The 23466-nt window shown below is 43.0% G+C and overlaps 1 protein-coding gene across 1 annotated transcript in view; it reads right to left on the bottom strand.

The window, feature by feature from the left end:
• The window catches only part of LOC136638835 (rho GTPase-activating protein 7-like), a 110935-nt gene extending 88949 nt beyond the window's left edge, over window positions 1-21986 (bottom strand). The window contains exons 1-2 of the mRNA XM_066612862.1: window positions 21962-21986; window positions 8562-8800 (exon numbers count right to left, since the gene is read on the bottom strand). Of these exons, the coding sequence (XP_066468959.1) occupies window positions 8562-8676 (115 nt within the window). The 5' untranslated portion in view covers window positions 8677-8800; window positions 21962-21986. The remainder of the gene's footprint in view (window positions 1-8561; window positions 8801-21961) is intronic.
• Window positions 21987-23466: the final 1480 nt, after the last annotated feature.

The following is a 23466-nucleotide window of genomic DNA, read 5'->3' on the forward strand; positions in this document are numbered from 1 at the left end:
TAGCTTGTTAAAAGTACAGGTCTGTAACATTTCCCCAAATGCAGTCACATACCATGGTAGCATCAAGTCTACTATATTAAAAATAAAATATTGAAATGAATGGGAACCCACCTGAAATTGGATTGTGACCCACCTAGTGGGTCCCAACCCACAGCTTAAGAAACACTGATCTAGACTTTGCGATTGTGCCTCAGAACTTGAAAATGAATCCTCCTTTAGGTGAGAAAAAAACATTGTGCCATTATGGGGGAGTGACGTGTTGTGGTCCAGCAAGGAAACCACCAAATTGCACAGACTACTATAAGTATATACCAATTTTCCATTTCCTTAAAACACACTAATACAAATTGTGTTATACTGAGTTTTAAAACAGCTCCTTTCCAGGTGTACTGTAGTCATAGTCTGAAATATTATAGCCTCCAGGCTATCAAAACTCTTCTCTGTACACAGCTAATAAAAACCCAGTAAATGGCTGTTGCTGGTGTCTCCTCTCCATCTCTTTTTACATTGTGAGCCCTTTAAGAATAAGGAGTCATTTACCTGATTTGTTTTGCTGTGTACACCACTATGTGAACTACTTTTGTTGAAAAGCATTATATAAATATTAATAATGTCAACGTAATTTAAGCTAGATTTCACTTGCAATATTTTGACGCTGTGGGGTAGCTATAGCTCATAATTCCACCACTACTGTCTAACTATTTTATTGACTCAGAAAATGGCAGATGACTAAAAAAAATTTAGTATCACATTTTTTCTAACCATTTGAATAGCAATTGTTACCCTGCACATGCCCGATCTTGTCTGATCTTGGAAGCTAAGCAGGGTCAGGTCTGGTTAATAATTGGATGGGAGACCGCCTGAAAATACTGGATGCTGTAGGCTTATACCAGGGGTGCCCAAACCCCGGCCCTGGGGCCACATGCGGCCCTTGAGGCTTCTCAATGTGGCCCTCAGGGAGCCCCCAGTCTCCAATGAGCCTCAGGCCCTCCGGAGATTTGCTGGAGCCCGCACTGGCCTGATGCAACTGCTCTCAGCGTGAGGGCGACTGTTTGACCTCTCGCGTGAGCTGTGGGATGAGAGCTCCCTCCACTGCTTGCTGTTTCATGTCTGTGATGTAGCAGAGGCAGCAAAGGAAAGACCAGCCTTGCTTTGTGCAAGGCCTTTTATAGGCCTTGAGCTATTGCAAGACCTTCATTCATTCATATAAGTTGATCTTTAATATATTCATTTATGTAAACTTATGCAAATTTATTCAAATTTGAAATGTAAATTAATTCTTTCTTTTCCCTGGCCCCCGACACAGTGTCAGAGAGATGATGTGGCCCTCCAGCCAAAAACTTTGGACACCCCTGGCTTATACCATAGTCTTTCGAGACTGAAGGTTGCCAACCAACCATTGAATAGTTATCACAACTCATTGCAACTCACTACATCCACCCATTAAACCATTGTACAAACATTGTCAATGGACACAGGAAGGTGCCCAGGACATCTTGGAAATGAAGGTAGACCAGGCAAAAGCAGCTGTTAGACAAAGGTTGCGTGACATTGAAATACAGGGGGACATCAGTGGAACACCCAGATTTTTGGCAGCTGAGAGATATGTTGTTGCCCCAGTCATCTACCTTTCTGTGCTGGAGCACCCAGGTCACAGGAGGGCATTTACCTTAGCTCCATGGAGAGCTGTTCCCTCAGCTGTGACAGATGGGCATTATAAAAATACACCCATGAATGAGAGGGTCTGTCCATGTGGAAATGGGGAAATAGAGACCATCAAACATGTACTGTTACACTGTTTGTTTTAAGATGAAATTTGGTCAAGGTTCATCCTTCCCCTGATTAGAAGGCTTTCTGGTCTTTTAGATATTTCCAAGGAGCTCCTGATGGGCACTGTCCTCCAGCCCACTTTTATCAGTGCCAGTTCTTTCATGGTCGCTTGTAAAATCCACCCCAAAATTCTACACACTGAACAGCATTTTTAGTAATCTTCCCTTTCCTTCTTTCTAGATTTCTAGTAGCATAGTGCAGGGGTGTCCAAACATTTTGGCAGGAGGGCCACATCATCTCTCTGACACTGTGTTGGGGGCCAGGGGAAAAAAAGAATTTACATTTAAAATTTGAATAAATTTACATAAATGAATTTATTAGAGATGGAACTTATATGAATGAAGGTCTTGCAGTAGCTCAAGGCCTATATAAGGCCTTGCACAAAGCAAGGCCAGCCTTTCCTTCCCTGCCACTGCTGCATCACAGATGTGAAACAGCAAGTAGTGGAGGGAGCCCTCATTCCACAGCTGAGGTGAGAGGTCGAACAGTTGTCCTCATGCAGAGAGCAGTTGCATCTGGCCAGCATGGGCTCCAGCAAGTCTCTGGAGGGCCAGAGGCTCATTGGAGACTGGGGGCTCCCTGCGGGCCTGATTGAGAGCCCCTGAGGGCAGCAAGTGTTCCCTGGGCTGGGGTTTGGGCATCCCTGGCATAGTGGAATGCTTGTTCAGCATTTTTTTTTTAAGTTTTAGGATCTTGAATGTATTGTATTATATAATGTATGTAGAATGCTGTTTTGTGGTACATGCTGGCTGATGGCGATACTGACAATAAACTAAAGACACAGGAAAGCAAAAGAAAGTCATAAAAAAAATACAAGGACAGAACAGGCAGCCAGCATAAGAAAACGTCAGTTTGAAAGTGATCCATAAAAAGAGGATCATTGATCAAAATTTGGATCAAATCTGCTAAAAAAGTCTATCCAAAACTTTCAGTTTACAAACACTACAAATCTTTTAGGAAGTGACTGTTCATCTATGACTTCCAAGCATGTACATCATTCAAAAACATAAAAGAGCAGAAGAGTAAAAGAACTTTGGGTACTGCTAGAGCACTGTCATCTCCCACCAATTCTTTTGTTCTGCAAAATATTCTCTCTTCATCCAGCAGCCAAGTAAATGATAGCTGGAGATTGATCCATGTTAGTTTCCTTGCTGGGCAACAGCAACAAAGCACCAGTTCCAGGACTGATCTTCAACTCAACAGTGCAGTTAACTTGCAACTCAGAGACTTCCCCTTTCCCTCCCTTCGTGCCATCCTGCAGCATCTGCAGACCTCCCCTTTGAGCCTTTACAAATGCTGGTGCATTTTTTCAAGTCTCTATAAAAACAAGGAGGTTAAAAGATAATGTTAAAGTTACAAATTGGGTGGAAGATCACAGTGTATAGAAATTACACATTATTCAAAGCTTGTTTAAAAACTTGCCATCTTCTTGCCCATCAAATGGCATCCCTTTTACGCACTCTCATAATAATAATATAATATACAGTATTTATATACCGCCTTTCTTGGTCTTTATTCAAGACTTTATTCAAGGCGGTTTACATAGGCAGGCTTATTAAATCCACGCAGGGATTTTTACAAATTGAAAGAAGGTTCTCTCTTTCAAGAACCACCACATTCGAGCTGTTACACTCCGATCTGGTCCCAAACTTCTCTCCATACACACAACCCAACAAAGTCAGCAGCCCAGATACAGCAATACTTGTTTTCTATTGAGTTTTATGGGTCACACTATGATCAAGCATTTCTGTAGCCCTATTCTGAGTTTGACTTATTGTCAAACAAACTGGAGTTTGTGTGACAAAAGATGTTGCAAGCTTGCTTTCATATATCAGAGATTAAGTATTAGGACCTCTGGTAGGAGTGTTAGGCAGCCAGGAACTTATCTGAAATGCCCTAAAATCTGTACACTACTCTTAAAAGTCTTCCTGCTCTTGAAATTTATTTTTAGCAGAATGATTCACATGGTGTCTTTTGACTGCTGTCATAGACTTTTTTGGTCCAATACCAAAGACGTCTGTATAGTTTATATTAAGAACCAAAACAGTTACACATGTTAGGAATGACAAAATATGTATGATTTTAAAATTCTTCTTTAGATGGGACACATGCTTCGGAGGCTTAAAAGAAAATAAAGCACAGTTGTATACATAAAATGGTGCTGTGTTGTAGAAAAGTGACTAGTCTCATTGTTAATAATTCCATGCATTTTCATCTCAAAGCCCCAGTATTTTCCATTAGTCTTTTCCCCCACCAAAAATACCCTCTGTATTCAATTACAACAAAAGTCACAGAATGACTTAAGTTACTGCCAACCTTAACGCTGTGTGTATTTCACTTATCATAGGCAGATGACTGAAATAAGAAACTGCTTGACCCAACTTTTGAGTGTTTATAGGACACAGTACTCTTAGGACTTTTATTAGAGTCCAAGATACTTTCAGGGAATAAGTAGGTTGTTTCAAGATATGTTACTCCTTCCTCCGAGGAGTTCAGGAGCTCTGGCTTTCCTTGGCCTGCCCTGCTTCTTGCCCATTGCTTCTAGCACTGCTTTACCAAGAGCGCCTAGGCTTCAGACTGCAGTTATTCACTGGCCCTTTATCTTTGAAGGGAAATACCGAGACCCACCATTCATGTGCAGTTACATTCCTCTTATAAACCCCGTGTAGATATTATAAATCCACAGACAGTGCAACATCCATAGGCATATGCCTTAAAACCACATGCCCTGGACACACACTGACCCCCACACTCACAGCATTTGTCTCTCATCCCTAAATTACTAGGAGGGGAGATTCCAAACACAGTATTTGTCTTTTCAGACAAATGCAAGCATGGGGGCAAGGGGAAAGGAAGAGAAGTTTTAGTGTGTGCCAGAAGGACTCCAAGGTCCACATTCATGGATGCTATACATGAATATAGCAAACAGGGATCCTTAATATCCACACAGGGCTATAACATCCTACTGATGGAAGCAGGTTCCCCCCCCCCATCGCCAGTTCTCCCAGGACCAGGCTGCATGCTAGCCCTTGCGGAGTCATCCTCCACCACTACAATGTGCCCCTTTGCCTATTGGGTGGCCAATTATTATTAAGAATATTTATATTCAACTTTTCAACAAGAGTAGTCCACAAGCAGTTTACATAATAAGCTAAATCAAATGGTTCCCTATCCCCAAAGTGCTTATGATCTAAAATAAAAATACAGAAGGTTCACCAGCAGCACCTCTGGAAAAGATGCCATACTGGAGTGAAGAGGAACAATCGCTCTTCCCTGCTAAATATAAAAGGGCACTACTTTAAAAGGTGCCTGTTTGGCAAAGAGGCTTTGCCCAGTGTTAAGTTGAAAATCTGAAATATGATAAATGTTGATAGTCACTCATGATTACTGACAACCCCAGATTAAAACCCATTTTTGCCTGGCCCACAGGTATACACATTTGGTCCCTGTTGTATATATGCAACGTTGGGCAGAAACGGCTTAAAATCTTGAGTGTCCAAAGACAAAGTTACAAATGTGATCAACATTCACCAGCCTTTTAAAAACAAACTTACTCTACTGCTCTTGCCCAGTGATCATCCATTCCTGTTCTGTTTACTGAACAGATCTGCACCAGCTTCAGTTCAGGCACTCCACATCAAATGCTCCCTCAGGGGCCTGCTAATCTAGCGCAGGGTTTTCATATTCACATTTGTAAATGCACCAGCATTCACACATGAATAGATACATGTTCTAGAATTCTCATCCAACTTAGTTGAACCATATGACACAGAATGCCCCAAGGCTGGACCCAGGAGGTTCAAGGAGAAATCTTAGGTCTTGAAGTCAGAGATGGAGAGATACAGCGATAGCAACTTTGATGACAACTTAACCATTACTTTAAGAAGAGCCCTCCCTGTTTTGTACCACATCTTCAGGAAGGAGGCTGATACCACTCACAGGATCCCCTACATTTTCAAAGTAGAGTAAATACCAGCTGTAAGGCAGCTGCGTGGATCACTTCTTTCCCAGCTGGCAATAACACAAGATGAGTGCACTAGAAGACTAGATCATTGAATGAATAAAGCTCCTTCAAGAAAAATACTTATAAATTCATTTCAAGTAACTTGGCCATTTGTTACTGACATGGCATCTCAAGCTTCTTATCTTACATATGCAATGCTTTTATTTTTAACTACAAAATTGTCTAACATCTCCCACCAGCTGAAGAAAAATTGCTTTCTAAGATTAATTGCAGCTGCTGGGCAAGGGGTTACTTATCCTGCCCTCCCCTCCAAAAACATATCCAGGTATGCTTTTTCTTCCTATCTATGGAGGAGATGACCACTGGCTGAAACTCAGAACTGTGTGCCAACCTTGCTGTACACCAGCATTTAAATGCCACATCAGCTGGGGCAAAGGAGACTTCCATGAGTCTTGGACTTTGCACAGAAACTGCATTCCATGTAGCTAGCTTTTCCTTCATGTCAACTCATTATTTGAATTATGAGATGATAGCATAAGCACTCTTATGGAGAAAAAAACTGCAGTTGGAAGGGGGAAAGTTTTACTTTTCATCTCATTCCAAGATGACAAGTAAAAGTGGCCGTTTTACTTACTTGCCACTTCAACTCATCATCTCGAGATGAGATGACAAGTAAATCCTATCAAATTTGTTCCTGAGGATATGTGCAGAATTCTAGAAGTTGTGATCATCCACATGTACTCTCAATCCTTGCCCATCCTGGCTTGGAAAAGCAGCCAGTAGAGCACTGACTGGACAGGGAGGGTTGTTGATTGCTGTTTGATTGAAGATGCCATTCCAAACAACACCTTTAAGAGTTTAATGGAAGATATGAAAATTGACAATTAATATATGGGAGTGCTCAGAGCATCTATTCTAAAGCTTGAGGTAACCATAATGTGAAAACCTAAAGACTCTGAATGGACTGAAGAACTGAATACTTAAAGGTTAAACCAATATATTAACTAGAAATAAAAAAGATCGTAGTACATTATCTAAGGTCTCCCAGTACCCAAGTTCTGGTAATGGGACCATTCAAAGGACAAAGATAAGGAGGTAGTAGACAGGTGTGCTGCCTTCCATACAGGTCTGTATGCGGCATGAGGTAGTCCAGCATCATGCAGTCTATCATTTGGCCACCTCAGTGAAAGTGATCCAGCTTCCTTTGAAGAAACCCTTTCACCCTGCTGTTACACTGGACAACTACCAAACATGCCTCTAGCCCTTTTCATAAAGATGTTGTAAGCCAGGTATCGTGAATTGTCATCAACTGTTCTACAGATGAATTAAGACAAATATTGATTTTTCTCATTTTCATACCGCCCTTTCTCCCAAGGAGCTCAGGGTTCCAAGGAGCTCATGTACATGGCTCCTTCTCTCCTTCTGTCCTCACAACAACCCTGTGAGGTAGGTGAGGCTGAGAGATTGAAACTGGCCCAAGGTCATCCAGGAAGTTTCATGGCTGAGTGGAGATTTGAACCTGGCTCTTCCATGTCTAACTCCAACACCCAGGACCACTACACCAGCCTGGAAAAAAGAGAATCTATTCACAGTAAAAGGTTTTTGCCACAGAATTGTGTTACCACACCTCAGAGACAAGCAAAGGTATAAAAGGTGAAATGCTAACTTTGAATCGTGTGCTCCGGGGTCGGGCAGGTGAAGCAGTGACTGAATGCCCAAGTCCACTAGTGGACCTCCTTATCAGGCCAACCCATGAATCCACAAGCCTAATGCACCATCAGGGCACAAACAGAGGGGTGCCATGGAAGTCCAGAGCAGGGCTTTACCCCGAATAACTCGGCTCCAACACTGACTGCACTTCCCAGTTGTGATCACTTCAGCTTTGAGGAAAATAAAATTGTGTTTAGTAGAATTACTCATCTTAAAATAGCACACGTTTAATTGTTACAGAATGCCAAATTTCAAGCTCCAAAGACAACATTTCCTTACTGGAAAAGAAATATCACAGTCCTATTCTTTGAAAGTTTAGAGTCCACTTGCTAGGATTCTAGATGCTTGCTAGGTATTACCAAGTTTCCCCACTGAGTGTCAGAATATCAACATATCTACACATGATCACACATTGATTTTAGAGTCACTGGCTTTCTAGAGTCATTTGTTATCATTAATAAAAGAGCAAAAGCATGACATACTACTACATATTCCAAAGACATACAAAACCTTTTATTCCAAGTGTTTGCTTGCTTCAAGTGACTTTTCATAACAGCTGTTTACAGTCACCAAAGCTGGTAGTTGTGTGTGCAGAGAGGGGGGGCCGCAGGCAGACATTTTGCAGCCTCACATTTTACACAAGATTCCACATTCCAACATCTACTTTGTTACATATTTTCTTGACACACTAAGCACCAAGTCTGCTTGTCATCCTGTAAGGATGCTTTGTGCTTTGCGTCAGCGGTTATGAAAGCAGCGACCACGTCAAGAAACTGCTGATACTCGGCAGACACCTTGCGCACAAATATCTTGCATTTTCTTCTCAGTGTCACTAAAGTGTCATCCAGATAGTAACACCTCAGGCTGGGGACAATAAAAGCCTTGCATACTTATGGCAGTACAACACTGCTAGATCTCCAGTATACATCCTTGCTGTTCTAACGTATGGTAAAGACAAACTGGCATTGCACTTAGTGACTGCACTCAAGTCATGAAGCACAGTAGTACTTGCTTTATACCAGCAGGATTACAAGTGAAAAAAGCTCTGGTTGCTTACCTGATAAGCGCTTTTCTCGAGTACTCTTCCAGAACATATCCCATGCTTTGTTGGTGGAGACCCTGACGTGCTCGCTGAACGATCTCCTCAGGCGGGTCTTCCCCGAGTATGCCATCCTTGCTAGGCGGTCCACAGAGGTCCAGCTAGTCCATTAAGATCCAACAGCCTGAGCTAATGCCCAGCAGAAAGTCACCACATTTGAGTATTCAATCCTCCAAGCTGTCTCCCGTTAGATCAGGCTGGGGAGAAAGAAGTTGCTCTATAAGAAAGTCTGCATGTAATTTGTTAACACCCCTCAGAGGCTGGGATGGAAAGAGGAGGTGGGGGAAGGATTGGGAGGAGGAAGAGTGAGAAACTCCTTCCAAACAATCTGGGGTCAGGCTGAAAAGGAAATAGCAGCCCAATGGAGTCCCCCTTGACTCAGAACACAGTTCTGCATCTCAGCTGCCACATTTTTATAAACATGCTCATGGCTCTGCAGTGCAAACAGCAGAGTTAGGCAACCACACAACATGTCAGGCAATTCTCTGTACCACTTCCAAGCCTCTCCAGTTTAACAGGGTGTGTAACAAAACTTCCTCATTTGCCAGTTCTCTTTTCTTATGTGCAAGGAGAGCTGAATAAGACTTCATCTAATCCAGCATCCTGTTTCCCACAGTGGTTCGCCAGATCCTTCTGGAAAGTACACAGCAGGGCATGAAGATAATAGCCCTTCCCTGCTGTTTGACCTCCCCGCCACCTCCACACATCCAACTGGTATTCAGAGGCATATCACTTCTAATACTCAAGGTTCCATATTATGGCCAATATCCACTGATGGACCTATTCATGAATTTGTCTAATCCCAAGGCCATCATACATCCTGTGATAGTGAGCTACATTAAACTTATTAGGCATCGTTAGTGCCATACCACTCTCCTGCTGCTAAACTGACACCAGGGGCAGGCTTACTTGTAAGGCCAGTTGAAGTGACTGCTATGAATGGCAGGGGTCATGGAGGTGGCAAACTGGTAGTGTTTGCTCTTTGCCTGCTAATCACCTCCTTGGCTGCTCCATAATCTTCTCAATTGCTGTCAGAGACCAACCAAGAGTAGTTTAAGGACATGGTTTACTTTCACCTCCTCTAATAGTGCACCCAAAGATCATGGCAGTGGAGCTGGGGGAAGAGTCAGTCACTGTTGCAATTGTATTCCCAACCATGAAAGGGTGATTGCCTCCAAAATCTCGTTTCCTACCCTGCAGCTTTTTCTGAACTCTGGATGGAAAAGATGCTGGAAGCAAAGAAGGTCTACTTCCAGGATTTCCCCCACCTGACCAGTCCAGAAGAAGCAGTGGCATCAGCATAGGTGGCAAGGAGATGGTGACATGCCTGATCTCGTCTGACCTCAGCTTCTGAGGTCTAAGGGTCAGGCCTGGTTAGTACTTGGATGGGAGACTGCTTGGGAATACCAGGTGCTGTAGGCTTATACCATAGTCTTTCGAGACTGAAGGTTGCCAACCAGTAATGATGGGGGTGGGAGACAAGTGCTGGTGCCTTCAAAAATAAAAAATTAAAACAAAGGGTTAGCAGGGGAATTTGGCATCTCATAAGGTGGCAGTTTGGCTTGGGCCAGACCTGCCTTAGACTGAAGTCTGACCGGATAAAGTTCCCTTCCCCTTACTTCTCACCCAAGTGATGCACCAGTCCTTATAGGTATTGAAAGAATCTCCTTGGCAGCTTGAGTTTCAGCTTTATACAAACTCCTGAACCTGCATGCTGAGGAAGAAATGGATAATCCCTTCATTTTTTACAAGTCCTTATTTTTCAACTATAGGTAAATCATATCTGTTATTTCTTTATGACAAATTAAACATTCAGAGAGCTGTTATGGAACCTTGGCAATCATATCTACAGTGACAGCTGGAATGCAAGCACAAGTACTCCAGGATTTGTTTCTTTTTTTCTAACTGATGTTTTGTGGAAACAGTGCTTTGACATTTCCTTCAGTGGTACGTTTAAAAAATGTTCTTATCTGTCTATTCAGGATGAGGAAGAACTTCTCTTGCTGTTGCAGAGACAGCATACTGCTAGATATATTTGCTACACATGGTATCAAAACTATATCTGCATTTCATTAGTAGATTTATCTGAGCCTAGCACTTAATGGATGCCTCACAGCTGACTGCTAAGCAAGATACATTCCGAACAGCTATCAGTAAGAACACTCGCTCTTCAAGTCTCTCTTGTTGTGCTCTTTGCTTTTGTGTTCAAGGTCTAATATGCAAACCTCAGGCTCAATTCAGCTTGCCAATAAACGAAGATACAGATTCACCCTGTCATTTTAGATTTGAAGGGTGCTGCAAGTTGAGCCACAGTGGTCTGGCATCCTTCCATATAAATAACACAATGCATAAAATGATGTGAAGAAGTAGATAGAAGTCATTCTCCTTCTCTCAAAATATAGAAGTTGCAGCTGCAGTAGATGCCCATTTGGGAAAAAGTGGGTGTAAACTGAATGAATTAAAATAATCAGCAGTAGATTCAGGGCAGACAGACCACTTCACACAAGTATAAACTTATGCAAACATTTCCAATCTGGGAAGATGAAAAGGAGGCAGGTCTGGGTCACTCTTTTCTCTGTGCCCCCTGGTGATAAGCAAGGACTGCCTCCGCTGCTCCAGGTACGTGCATGTCACAGTACCTTGGGGAGCCCTCCACAGGGTTTTGTTTGAAAGCCCTCCTGAACCTGACACTGATCTCGCCCAACTGCTTTTAAATTAGATTAGATCTCCATAAATTTGTCTATTGATGTCTACATGGAACTTCTATGTTCATAACTACTGGGGAAAAAACAACAGGAGAGGACTATTTACTTCATGCTCTGCTTGCGGGCCCACTCCGGAGATGTTAGACCAGACAGACCTTTGCTCTAAACTTAATACGAAATGGTTTGTTTATGCAGGGCCTCCTGTATACAGTAGTTTCTCATTTGGAAGCATATACAGAGTGCTGATAGAAAACCAGTTCCTCTTCCCAATTTTGGGAAAAGCAAATAACTAAATCAAGGAATGGTCCTGCTGCAAGAAGATCTGCCTTGAAGAATCTAAAATGAACTTGTTGCCAATCCTCCTGTAACTCCTTATACAGTACAAAAAGGAAAACAAAAACTCCTAAAGAAAATAAATGTGGGCACCAAATCTGCAGTTTTAATTTCTGCTGAATAATGTTTAGAGAAGCGTTTTTCAACTGCTGTGCCGCGTCACACTAGTGTGCCACGAGGCTGCCTTGGGTGTGCCGCGAGATCAGAGCAGACAAGCAGCAGTCAAGCATGCGGGAGAAACAGCTGCTTTGAGCCTTACGTGCAGCAGAAGGAAAAGTAGCAGGCAGCCAGCCAGCTAAGGGGCTGGTCGTGGCTGCTTTGCACTTCCTGCTGTCACTTGCTCCTGAGCAGACGAAGGCTGCAACCCGATCCTGATTTACCTGGGAGTAAGTCCCATTGACTATTATGGGGTTTACTTCTGAGTAGACACGCCTAGGATTGGGTCCTTGCCTCCTCTGCATGCTGATTGGGCGACCGGAGAAGCTTGGAGGAGGTCCAAGCTCCAAGGTCGGGTGGAGTGAGTGAGAAGGAGGGAGTCAGGAGCAGGCAAGCAGGTATGAAGCGAGTGAGTCTGCTGAGGCCACCAGCCTAAGAACTGGCTGACTCAAAGGGACCTGGATAGTCCCTTTTCCTTGCCACAGTTTGCCTGCAACTCCCCAAAGCGACCCTCCCTGCATTGCCTTTTGGGGGACGGGCATTGGGCCCCAATCCTCTCCATACTTACCTGGGAGTAAGTCCCATTCACTATAATGAGGCTTACTTCTGAGTAGACATGCCTAGGATTGGGCTATTGGTCACATTTTTTTCCTTAAATACAGGAGCAGACAATTGGCACTTCTCCCCACCCCACTCCCACAGGCACTTGCCCCCCAAATCTCATAATTGCAGTCAGTACCTCTCTTACTGTACCTCCCTTCACTCCTCCACACCTTCCAAAGTTTCAGAATCACTTGCTTCAAGTTCTCTCTTCCCCCCACTCCAGCTGAATCCTGCAGTTGTTTCCATCATGTCTCTTCATTGCCCTTCACCCCACAGCTCTCCTATGTGCTCAATCTGACCTCTCTTTGCCAGCACTTTCTCGTATAACACTTTTCATCCTTTTCACAATCACATATCCTTTCCTCTCCAAGCTTCTTGTGAGTTTCTTTGTCATGTAATAATATAATTATGTTAATTATATTAACAATTAATTGTAATGTAGTGATTTAATGCAAGTAAAAAACTGGTAGTGTGCCTTGACAATTTTAGTGCCTTGTCGGTGTGCCGTGAGCTGAAAAAGATTGAAAATGGCTGGTTTAGAGTCTAAAAATACAGATAAATACTTAACATGGTCAAGAGTATTCACTTTTATAATATGAATGATGTAAATCATGGTAAATATGGCAATACTTTGACCAGATCAGATAGGATAATTGTAGAGTTGACCCCTCAAGTCTTGTACACAGGTAAGTGTTTGAGGTTTAATACAAACATGGAGAAAAGAAGGCGACATTAAAGTTCTGCATAACCTAAGCCAAGGAGTAATGCAATTCCCACCTACTTTACCCTGCAGAAGACTTCTCCAAAAAAAAAATTCTAAGTGTACCTGTCATATTCCCTTCTTTCTGGCTACACCAACTATGTTCTCCCAATATTAATTCTTTTATTCATCTTTAAACTATACAAGGTTCTAGGTGATGAAGCTGAGAAAATGCAAGTGAAAGCCCTTTAAGAGCTACCCTAGCTACATTTGAGGGGACTCAAAGTGAAGACCTAGTTCCAAAAATTCTGTTAACATTTGATACTTCTCACAGGAAGTTAGGCAAGCAAAAGACAACTTTAACCTACTTGCCTGTACACTTGGTAAAATCCTGTTGAACAGTTAATGTTAATCTGTAAATTAAATAGTTTTGTTTTTAAGTACACACTAGTATGCTTTAAGTCTCTCAGGAGAATTCATGTATACAAGCAGTTCCTTGGCAATAAACAATGCATGAACCACACTATTTGTTTATCTGCTTTATGTACGTTTAAGACCACATCAGTATCTCCCCTTCTCACCACTATGACAGGGTGACTGCAAGTGTGTGTCTTTCACCCTGACACAAAGCTTAAGTGATTGAACCAGCCCAGTGCTTCAGTCTGCCACCCAGATCCTGCAAGTCTTCCAAAATCAACATGGAGCTTGTGAGCCATTAACACGAGACTTGGGTGGAAATGGGATCACTCAGTAGCAAAATGTTGACACAAGAGACAGTGGTGTCACTAGGGTTTGAGTCACCGAGTACAGGAGGCCAGCAAGTTACCCCCATGATGAATCTTTTCCCATGCAGTGGACGGGGCAACACCCTAGGAAGTGGGCATGGTGATGCACCATTGTCCTGCCCCCACTAGTTTTTTTTTTTTTTGCTATAACATTTGATAGAATAGAGCAGTGTTTCTCAAACTGTGGGTCAGGACCCACTAGGTGGGTTGTGAGCCCCCTTCAGATGGGTCTCCATTCACGTCAATATTTTATTTTTAATATAGTAGACTTGATGTCACTTGGTATGTGACTGCATTTGGGGAAATAGTACAGATCTGAACTTTTAACAGGCTACTGTGTATATGCTTTTAACAATGTTAGTAAATGGGACTTACTCCTGGGTAAGCGTGGGTAGGATTGCAGCCTAGGATTGTTACAAATTTTCCTGCTTGATGATGTCACTTCCGGACATGACATCACTTCCTGTGGGTCCTGACCGATTCTCATTCTAAAAAGTGGGTCCCAGTGCTAAAAGTTTGTGAATCACTGGAATATAGATATTTCAACTCTGTTTCATTGCATTCTGCATGAAATTATGCATCAAATGATACAACATGATGGTATTATTCAAAAATACCAAGATTTAAAAAAATTTTGGCTACTAGTGGTGTCACTCCCCTGTGTGTCCCCTGCACCCCCTCATGACACCACTGACCAGAGAACATATTTGCACCATTTACTTTTGCCATTTTAAATAGACATACCCATGGTGACTTTCTAGCTTCCTTTCTTGCCTAGGTTTGAAGAGTAGGGCTGTATCGCTTTCAGTCTGCCACAAAATACTGCAAGGTATTAAAAGTTGATGGTTTTAATAATGGTTTACTTTTAAGCCCAGTTAGCCACAATCTAAATTCTATGGTGGAAGTCCCACATGAGGGATACCTTCCCAGAAAGAAAATGTAATCAAAAGAAAAGCCAGACTTGGGGGAAAAAATAATCACCTAATCACACGCAAAGCAATCTTAAGAACCTCTAGTTCTCTTTTGGCAGAAATCCCCAATACAAACAAATCTGATTATAGCCTCATTAGATATGTTAAATGGCTTTAAAGAGAGAACATTCCAAGCTGGCAGGGGAGCACAGAAAAGGTGCACATATGGCAATTGGGTGCACGCAATTCAGCACTTCATACACACCACACTTATTTTGAGCAGCTTTTAGAAGAACTGAAAGTGACATGGAAGGCTCCTCATAGCACACATTGATATCTGAATGAATTGATTCCTACTGCAATGCTTAAAGATATCAATTTTCAGAAGCCTGACTGCTGTGCTGAAGCAGCTATTTGAGCAGTGAGAGTTAATTAACTCATAACAAATGCCCATTCCTTATTCGGCACTTCTATAAACCTGGTAGAATGGTGTAAAAGACCCCAGGGAGCGGTTCTCGCTATTACTGTGAGCCATAGTGAAAAGTAAAACCTCCAAGAATTACCTCAAAATTTTAATACAAAGGAAAATGCTTCCAAATTCTCACGACTGTCAAAGAGTAAGAATAAGGATTCTCACACAGAAAGGTTTTGTAAAATTCCTGCTGGATAAGTTACCTGTCCATTTTCATTCATAGCTTCTGAAATCATTTAATTAATAGATCTCAGGTGCTTTGTGTAAACAAAAAACAAATTAACCCCAAAGCACCCTGTTAGTGGGTCCATGCGAATAAAAGAAGGCATAGCGATAACAGCTCAACACATTTATTTCATCTTCAGAACAGAACCTGGCAATGAAACACAAGGCAACACCCTTGGCTTTATACCCCTTAGCTCTGCCCAGATTCCCCATGATTAGTGCTGTTGATACACTAAACTAGAGGGTCAGTTGGATGGTAGGATTTCAATCCACCACCTGATTGGCCAGCCATAAGACTGGGCCAATCGGTTATGCAGGATTTTGATCCTGCATAACTTGCATACATAACATACCCAATCCACACCTATCCACAAAACTGGTATATGGTTTGAGTCAGAGTTTGTCCAGCCTCTTCCAAGCATTCTGCCCCTTAAGCATTTATGGTCAACGTTGCATATATGCAACAGAGACCAAATGTGTACACCTATGAGCCATACAAAGACAGGTTAAGGAGCCATCTTTTACCCTAGCTCAATATGGAAATGCATGACAGAATAAAAAAAATTAGAAGACAACCAAGCCCTCTGTGTGTGTGCGTTCATTCATAAAATCAACTGAGAAGTATCACATAATCCAAATTGCAATCCTATACACACTCACCTAGAAATAAGCCCCATTGAACCCTATGGGACTTCTGAGTAGAATGCATAGGATTGTGCTGTCAATCAGGCCACTTGCAGTCAATATATACAACTCAAATTATTTCCTTCCCTTAGGCAAAGTAGGATATGTGGACTGCCTTCATCTGTTAAGAGTATGTTTTCATCTTTTTATAGTTTTTGAACAATTCTTATTTTCATGTCTGTGCTGACATGTTTTAGATATGATGCCCCACACCTAGACACCAGCAGTCCTGTATTATTGAGATTTTTCTACAAGCAAGCAACCAGCACTTGTCACCATAACTCTGAAGAACCAGCTATATTTATAAAAAGATTAAGTTCTGCCCTTGAAGTTACTAAAAAAAAGGGTAAAATATTTATTGCAGGCTGCTCAAGTTAACTAGACCTGTACATTTAACAAAAATCAATGAAAAAAGATGTTGACATGATACAAATTCTAGTACTGCTGGCTGCCATCACTTGCTGACTGACATATTTCCATTGTATATACCTAAAATGCAGATCTATGTGACAAGATCACCTGGGGCAGATTTATATTTGTAATTTCCCCAGAGCCAGCTGAATAATGGTGTTAGGTGTTTATCAGGTAGTTACAGCAGCTATACAAGTGGAGCCAGGCCTGGTGGGGAGGGGCAGGGAGACAAAATCCATGAAGCCAAGGCTTGGGGGGGGGGGAGCCATGCCATGACAAAACAAATGTATTACAAAATAAATTTGTTACTTCAGTCTATCCATGACTGCGTTTCCACTACAGCTTTAATCCAGTTTCAGTGCACTTCCATTAGCCCAACACATATAGGAACGTGGGGTCCAATCAGGCATCTTGCCCTGGGTTCAATGCCAGCTCTCCTGTGTGCAAAAGCTGTTTCAGAAAAGAAAAAAATAGGGAGACAAAAGAAAGCAAAGGACATTCAAGATGGCAGCTGCAACCATCTTGCATATTGTACAGATGGCACCTCAGTATCCACAAAGGATCTGTTCTTGGACCCACCCACGGACACTGAAAACAGCACATAACCAAATTGGCAGTTTTGGCACCTCTAAACCCTCCAAAGGTAACCAAAGCTGCACTCTAGTTGCCTCTGGGGGGCTTGCTGAAGCCCGCTGAGGCTGTGTATCTGCCCGCATCCTCTGAGGACTTCAGAATGAAGACCAAAAGGCAAAAAAATGTGACTCCCACCACGGGCTTCAGAATACTTTTAAAGGGCTTAAAAACATCACTTCCTGTTTCATTCAGAATACCTGAAGTCACTTATTTTTGCCTCTGGGCTTCATGGTGGAGCACACACGCAGCCTCTGTCGTTTTCAGCAAGCCCTCTGGAGGCAACCAAAGCCCAGCTCTAGTTGCCTTCAGAGGGTTCGGGTTGAGCCACCGATATAAAATCCACAGATAAACAGCCTCAACCCGTACTCTGCTCAGACAGAAGCCAGTCTATATTTTCAAACAGACAAGGGCATAGATGCTTAAGAAGGCAATTCTTAGACTGTATTTGTCCAACTTTCCTTATTTTTCCTCATATCCCCCTCCAACTATGTACAGTATGTACTCCTATGTAGACACAGGAAGAAACCAAGGGTGGGAAGTTGAGCAAATTGAAATAGATGAGGAACTGAGCTGAAAGGTGGACAGAGAAAGTCAACTGGGTGAAAAAGAGAGAAAGGAAAGTTTAGTTGTAAAGAGACTTTTTTAAGCAGGACATAAATAAAGTGCGTTCCATAATAAGTAAAAAACAATAGACACAGGAAAAAAACTGAGAGAATATTAGTTCCAACAAGACAAGTGCAAGGAAATTCAGTGTTGTAGTGCAAGTCAGTTGCAAGAGCCTAACCCACGCTTTGGACCCCAGGCAGCATTTACTGAGAAAGTGTCTTTGGATGTCAATGCCCTGAAGTTGTATTTTCTCTGAAGTTTAAGAGAAAGTGAGAAGATAAAAATGAGACAAGGCCTGCCAAGCTTGATATTTAACCAGACCAAGTTGGCTGATTAGCTATTGGATCTTTTTTTCTAGTATAGCAGCAAAAGACTATACAAGTATGAAGCTTCAGCATCTATTCATAGCCTTAAAATAAACCTCAAATCCCTCTCTTCATGATCTCCCCCACTTTCTAGTAGTCCAGTCTTCCCACACTTGTGGGCACTGCACCCCTACACATATAGAAGTCAGCTTGCACAGTCTACAGAAGAAATCTGTGTGATGAGTCTTGCCAATTCCAGTATTAACTTGCTGCCACCATCCTATGCCCAAAAGCCACCAAGCTGGACAGCAGTGAACTTTAGTCAGAGGCTGACAGGAATACAGTGGAAAACAGAATCTACCTGTTTATTTATTAGTAGCAATCCATCTTCCAATTGTTTAATCCAAGACTCCATAGTATTTTGAAGTCTGCAGAGTCTCAAGATTTGGCAGTGAAATGAACCTCTACCTTATTAGAGCCAGACTGGGTTCCATTCCAGCCAGAACTAAAGAGCAACTAACAAGGCATGTGAAATCATTTTTCAACAGAAACTGCTGTGGTGTCAGGATGGGAATAAGAGCATCCTGCTGCCTTAGGTGAAGGTCTAAAGCCTATATTCAGTGCTTCATTTGTTCCAGCATTTTAACATTAACTCTTACTCAAAAAGAGGACAGCACCAACCATTGGCTACAAGACAAACATTTTAAAATCATGCTACCCAGCTTCAAATAAATTTATTGACAATATCGTTTTTAGTAGTCACTCGGGAAGATGCCACTTTGGTCAAACATGAAAGTACAACCTTCAATAAACATTCAAAAATCAAACTGAAGCTAAATGCTTCTAAAGCCTACAATAACCTTTTTCCAGTTAACGACTGTTTTCCAAAAATTATTATTAAATAACCACCCCTCTCCCCCAAATCCAAGTACCATTAAAAAGAAAAACAGCAGCAGAGTGAAAAACTCACTATTCTGAACATGTCACATGTTACAGTTATGTAGATATAGAAGTTACTTATGCATCTTTATAGACAGATAAAGGGGTCTGGGCAGGGAGTCTGCGCATGACACTCCTCTCACCAGATGTTTTTCACTTTCCCACCAAATACAAGATGTAACTTCTCAAAGTCACATAAATATCTTCAAGTTTAATTTACTGTTTGTAAACATTCAGAGTGCTAACCTGGATTTCACTGCCACTAGATATGCACAGAGTACTTTTCAGCTCCTTAGCTTTCATTGACATCCATTACTTCCAGCGCTGCTGTTTTATGTTATTTGCTGGAAAGACTTGTCATGACAGCACTTCAAAAAATCCCCCTCAAAGCACAAAACACCTTTCACACTTCAAGCAGTAAGTCTGAGTCATGCCTTCTTTCATTTCCATACACATGTATTTAGGAAGCAGGGATGCTTGTATTACCATATGGTCAACCTTAAAAACATATGTATGTATTGGCAACCTTCAGTCTCGAAAGACTATGGTATCGCGCTCTGAAAGGTGGTTCTGGCACAGCGTCTAGTGTGGCTGAAAAGGCCAATCCGGGAGTGACAATCCCTTCCACACCAGGAGCAAGTGCAGTCTGTCCCTGGTCTGTCTCCCTGGCTATGGGCCTTCCTTCTTTGCCTCTTAGCCTCAGACTGTTGGCAAAGTGTCTCTTCAAACTGGGAAAGGCCATGCTGCACAGCCTGCCTCCAAGCGGGCCGCTCAGAGGCCAGGGTTTCCCACTTGTTGAGGTCCATCCCTAAGGCCTTCAGATCCCTCTTGCAGATGTCCTTGTATCGCAGCTGTGGTCTACCTGTAGGGCGCTTTCCTTGCACGAGTTCTCCATAGAGGAGATCCTTTGGGATCCGGCCATCATCCATTCTCATGACATGACCAAGCCAACGCAGGCGTCTCTGTTTCAGCAGTGAATACATGCTAGGGATTCCAGCACGTTCCAGGACTGTGTTGTTTGGAACTTTGTCCTGCCAGGTGATGCCAAGGATGCGTCGGAGGCAGCGCATGTGGAAAGCGCTCAGTTTCCTCTCCTGTTGTGAGCGAAGAGTCCATGACTCGCTGCAGTACAGAAGTGTACTCAGGACGCAAGCTCTGTAGACCTGGATCTTGGTATGTTCCGTCAGCTTCTTGTTGGACCAGACTCTCTTTGTGAGACTGGAAAACGTGGTAGCTGCTTTACCGATGCGCTTGTTTAGCTCGGTATCGAGAGAATGAGTGTCGGAGATCGTTGAGCCAAGGTACACAAAGTCATGGACAACCTCCAGTTCATGCTCAGAGATTGTAATGCAGGGAGGTGAGTCCACATCCTGAACCATGACCTGTGTTTTCTTCAGGCTGATTGTCAGTCCAAAATCTTGGCAGGCCTTGCTAAAACGATCCATGAGCTGCTGGAGATCTTTGGCAGAGTGGGTAGTGACAGCTGCATCGTCGGCAAAGAGGAAGTCACGCAGACATTTCAGCTGGACTTTGGATTTTGCTCTCAGTCTGGAGAGGTTGAAGAACTTTCCGTCTGATCTGGTCCGGAGATAGATGCCTTCTGTTGCAGTTCCAAAGGCCTGCTTCAGCAGGACAGCGAAGAAAATCCCAAACAAGGTTGGTGCAAGAACACAGCCCTGCTTCACTCCGCTTCGGATGTCAAAAGGGTCTGATGTGGAGCCATCGAAGACAACAGTGCCCTTCATGTCCTTGTGGAAAGATCTGATGATGCTGAGAAGCCTGGGTGGACATCCAATCTTGGGGAGAATCTTGAAGAGGCCGTCTCTGCTGACCAGGTCGAAAGCCTTTGTGAGATCTATGAAGGCTATAAAGAGTGGCTGTCGTTGTTCCCTGCATTTCTCCTGCAGTTGTCTAAGGGAGAATACCATATCAGTGGTGGACCTGTTGGCTCGGAATCCACACTGCGATTCTGGATAGACGCTCTCTGCAAGTACCTGGAGCCTCTTTAGTACAACTCGGGCAAACAGCTTTCCTACAACGCTAAGGAGAGAGATGCCGCGGTAGTTGTTGCAGTCACCCCTGTCACCTTTGTTCTTGTACAGCGTGATGATGTTTGCATCCCTCATGTCTTGAGGTACTCCACCTTCTCTCCAGCAGAGACAGAGGATTTCATGCAGCTCAGTGACGATGATCTCTTTGCAGCATTTTAGGACTTCAGCAGGGATGCTGTCTTTTCCAGGTGCCTTGCCAAAGGCAAGGGAGTCCAGGGCTACGTGAAGTTCTTCTAGGGTTGGTTCACTGTCAAGCTCTTCTAGCACAGGCAGGCACTCAATGTTGTTCAGTGCTTCTTCGGTGACTACATTTTCTCTGGAATATAGCTCAGAGTAGTGCTGCACCCAGCGTTCCATCTGCTGCGCCCGATCCTGGATGACCTCGCCTGTGGCAGACTTCAGAGGGGCAATTTTCTTCTGTGTTGGACCTAGGGCCTGCTTGATACCATCATACATCCCCTTGATGTTGCCCGTGTCGGCTGCTATCTGTATCTCGGAACAGAGCTGGAGCCAGTAGTCGTTAGCACATCTCCTGGCAGTCTGTTGGACTTTGCTGCGAGCAGTTCGGAGGACCTGCAGGTTGCGCTCACTGGGACAGGCCTTGTATGCTGCTGGTTTGAAGCATGGTTTGAAGCCCACTCTGAGGAGTTGACACCAGTCATTGAGGAAAAGAGGAGAGCTAAAAACATAAGTGGAGCAGAAAATTTCCAGATAATGATGGCTGGCTGTAGTCTTCAGAATAGCTCAAAATGCTTCCCTACCTTGATGCACTAGTGTTAGGGAATGTATTCCTACCTGAATCCATGCACTGCAGTTCTTTCATCAGTCTTCACTCTTACCTTATACATAGGATGCTGCATTAGGCCCTCTTGCTCCATCTAGCAAGAGGGTGGGTGTTGTCCCAATCTGTCAAAACAGATTGACAGCAACTCTCCAGAATTTCAGGAATAATTTATTTTCTATCCTCCTTGGAGACACCAGGGAATGAATCTGAGATCTTGTACATGCAAAGTGTGTGATCTACACTGAGCCACAACCTTTCCACTACATACTTCAATCCCTCTACCCCCCCTCTTTTAGATGTCATGATAAATGTCACAATTGGAAGAAACTTGGAAGCAGAAGTGAACAGGCATAAAATAGGGGAGGGAAGAGAAAGAGCACCTCCTTTAGAAGATCTGAACATGATGTCTGAACTGGACCAGAATAGGATCTGGTCATAAGGCAGACCAAAAGTTTTCAGCTAAAAATAAGGAGAGTTGGCTTCATGCTTACATCTGCAGATGTTGTTCCAATGAAAAGGGAAGTCCTAGTCAAGAACGTCAAAACAAAAGAACTTCTGCTTTCTACAGTCCACGAAACCTATTTTTTTCTTCAGACATTAGAAATCATATCCATATTATCTTCCCCATTGTTCGGGTGTTAGGAACAAATGTAAGTTTAATAAAATGTTTATTCCATCTCTCAGAAAACATCCAGGTGGCTTACAAAAACGGTACATAAAAACAAGACTACAGAAAATAGAAAATTTCAAAGAAACTCTGAATAAGAGTGAAATGTTAGCAACAGTGTCATGTTGGTTAACATTGCCCTGTTCCACTTTTCCAAGAAAGAAGAAGTTTCAGGGGCTACAGCCCAAGTTACTCCTGTGACGAAAATTTCCAATTTTTCTATTCTGGACCTGCCTTTCTTTGGACCTTTGAGGACAGACTCCTGCTATGCACCTCAGCATCTTGAAAGGGCCACTATTATTCAAAGACAATAGCCAAGTGTTCCCTATTGTGGTGGATGGTTGAGCATCTTCTATTTTCCCAGCAGGCCAATAAACAAAAGACATGACATCTGTATGGCTCCACCTGGCTCCTCAGAACAGGAAATTCAGGTGGCTCAGTGACTCCAAGGCCCAAACAAAACTTGCAAAAACCCACATGGAAACAGGCATTTCTCGCAGAGTATGCAAAACCCATGTGGATTATCTGCAAGATTTTTTGCCACAGAACTCTTTATTGGCATTTTCAGAGACTTCCACATGGGTTTTTGAATGTATGGACACTAACTTCGTGTGGTTGTCAATAACCACAAGTTTTGAGTCAGAGGAGGCAAGACAGCACCCTGGACTGGTTCCTGGCAGAGCTGGCCTATGCCGCAGCTTGCCCCATTGTTGCACTCAGACTTAAAGACCAGCAGCGTCTCCCACCTTGCTTGAGGCGAGGAAGAGAGGCGGCAGTGAAGACCGCAGCTTTTGTAAAAATCATTTGCTCTATCTGGTTGTATTAAGCTTCCTTCCATTGAGCAATTCTTTTTCTTCCTGCCCAGCTCCATTCCATTCATACGTAGAAAGGCC

The sequence above is a fragment of the Tiliqua scincoides genome, chromosome 2, assembly GCF_035046505.1.
Source record: "Tiliqua scincoides isolate rTilSci1 chromosome 2, rTilSci1.hap2, whole genome shotgun sequence".
NCBI classification, from domain to species: domain Eukaryota; kingdom Metazoa; phylum Chordata; class Lepidosauria; order Squamata; family Scincidae; genus Tiliqua; species Tiliqua scincoides.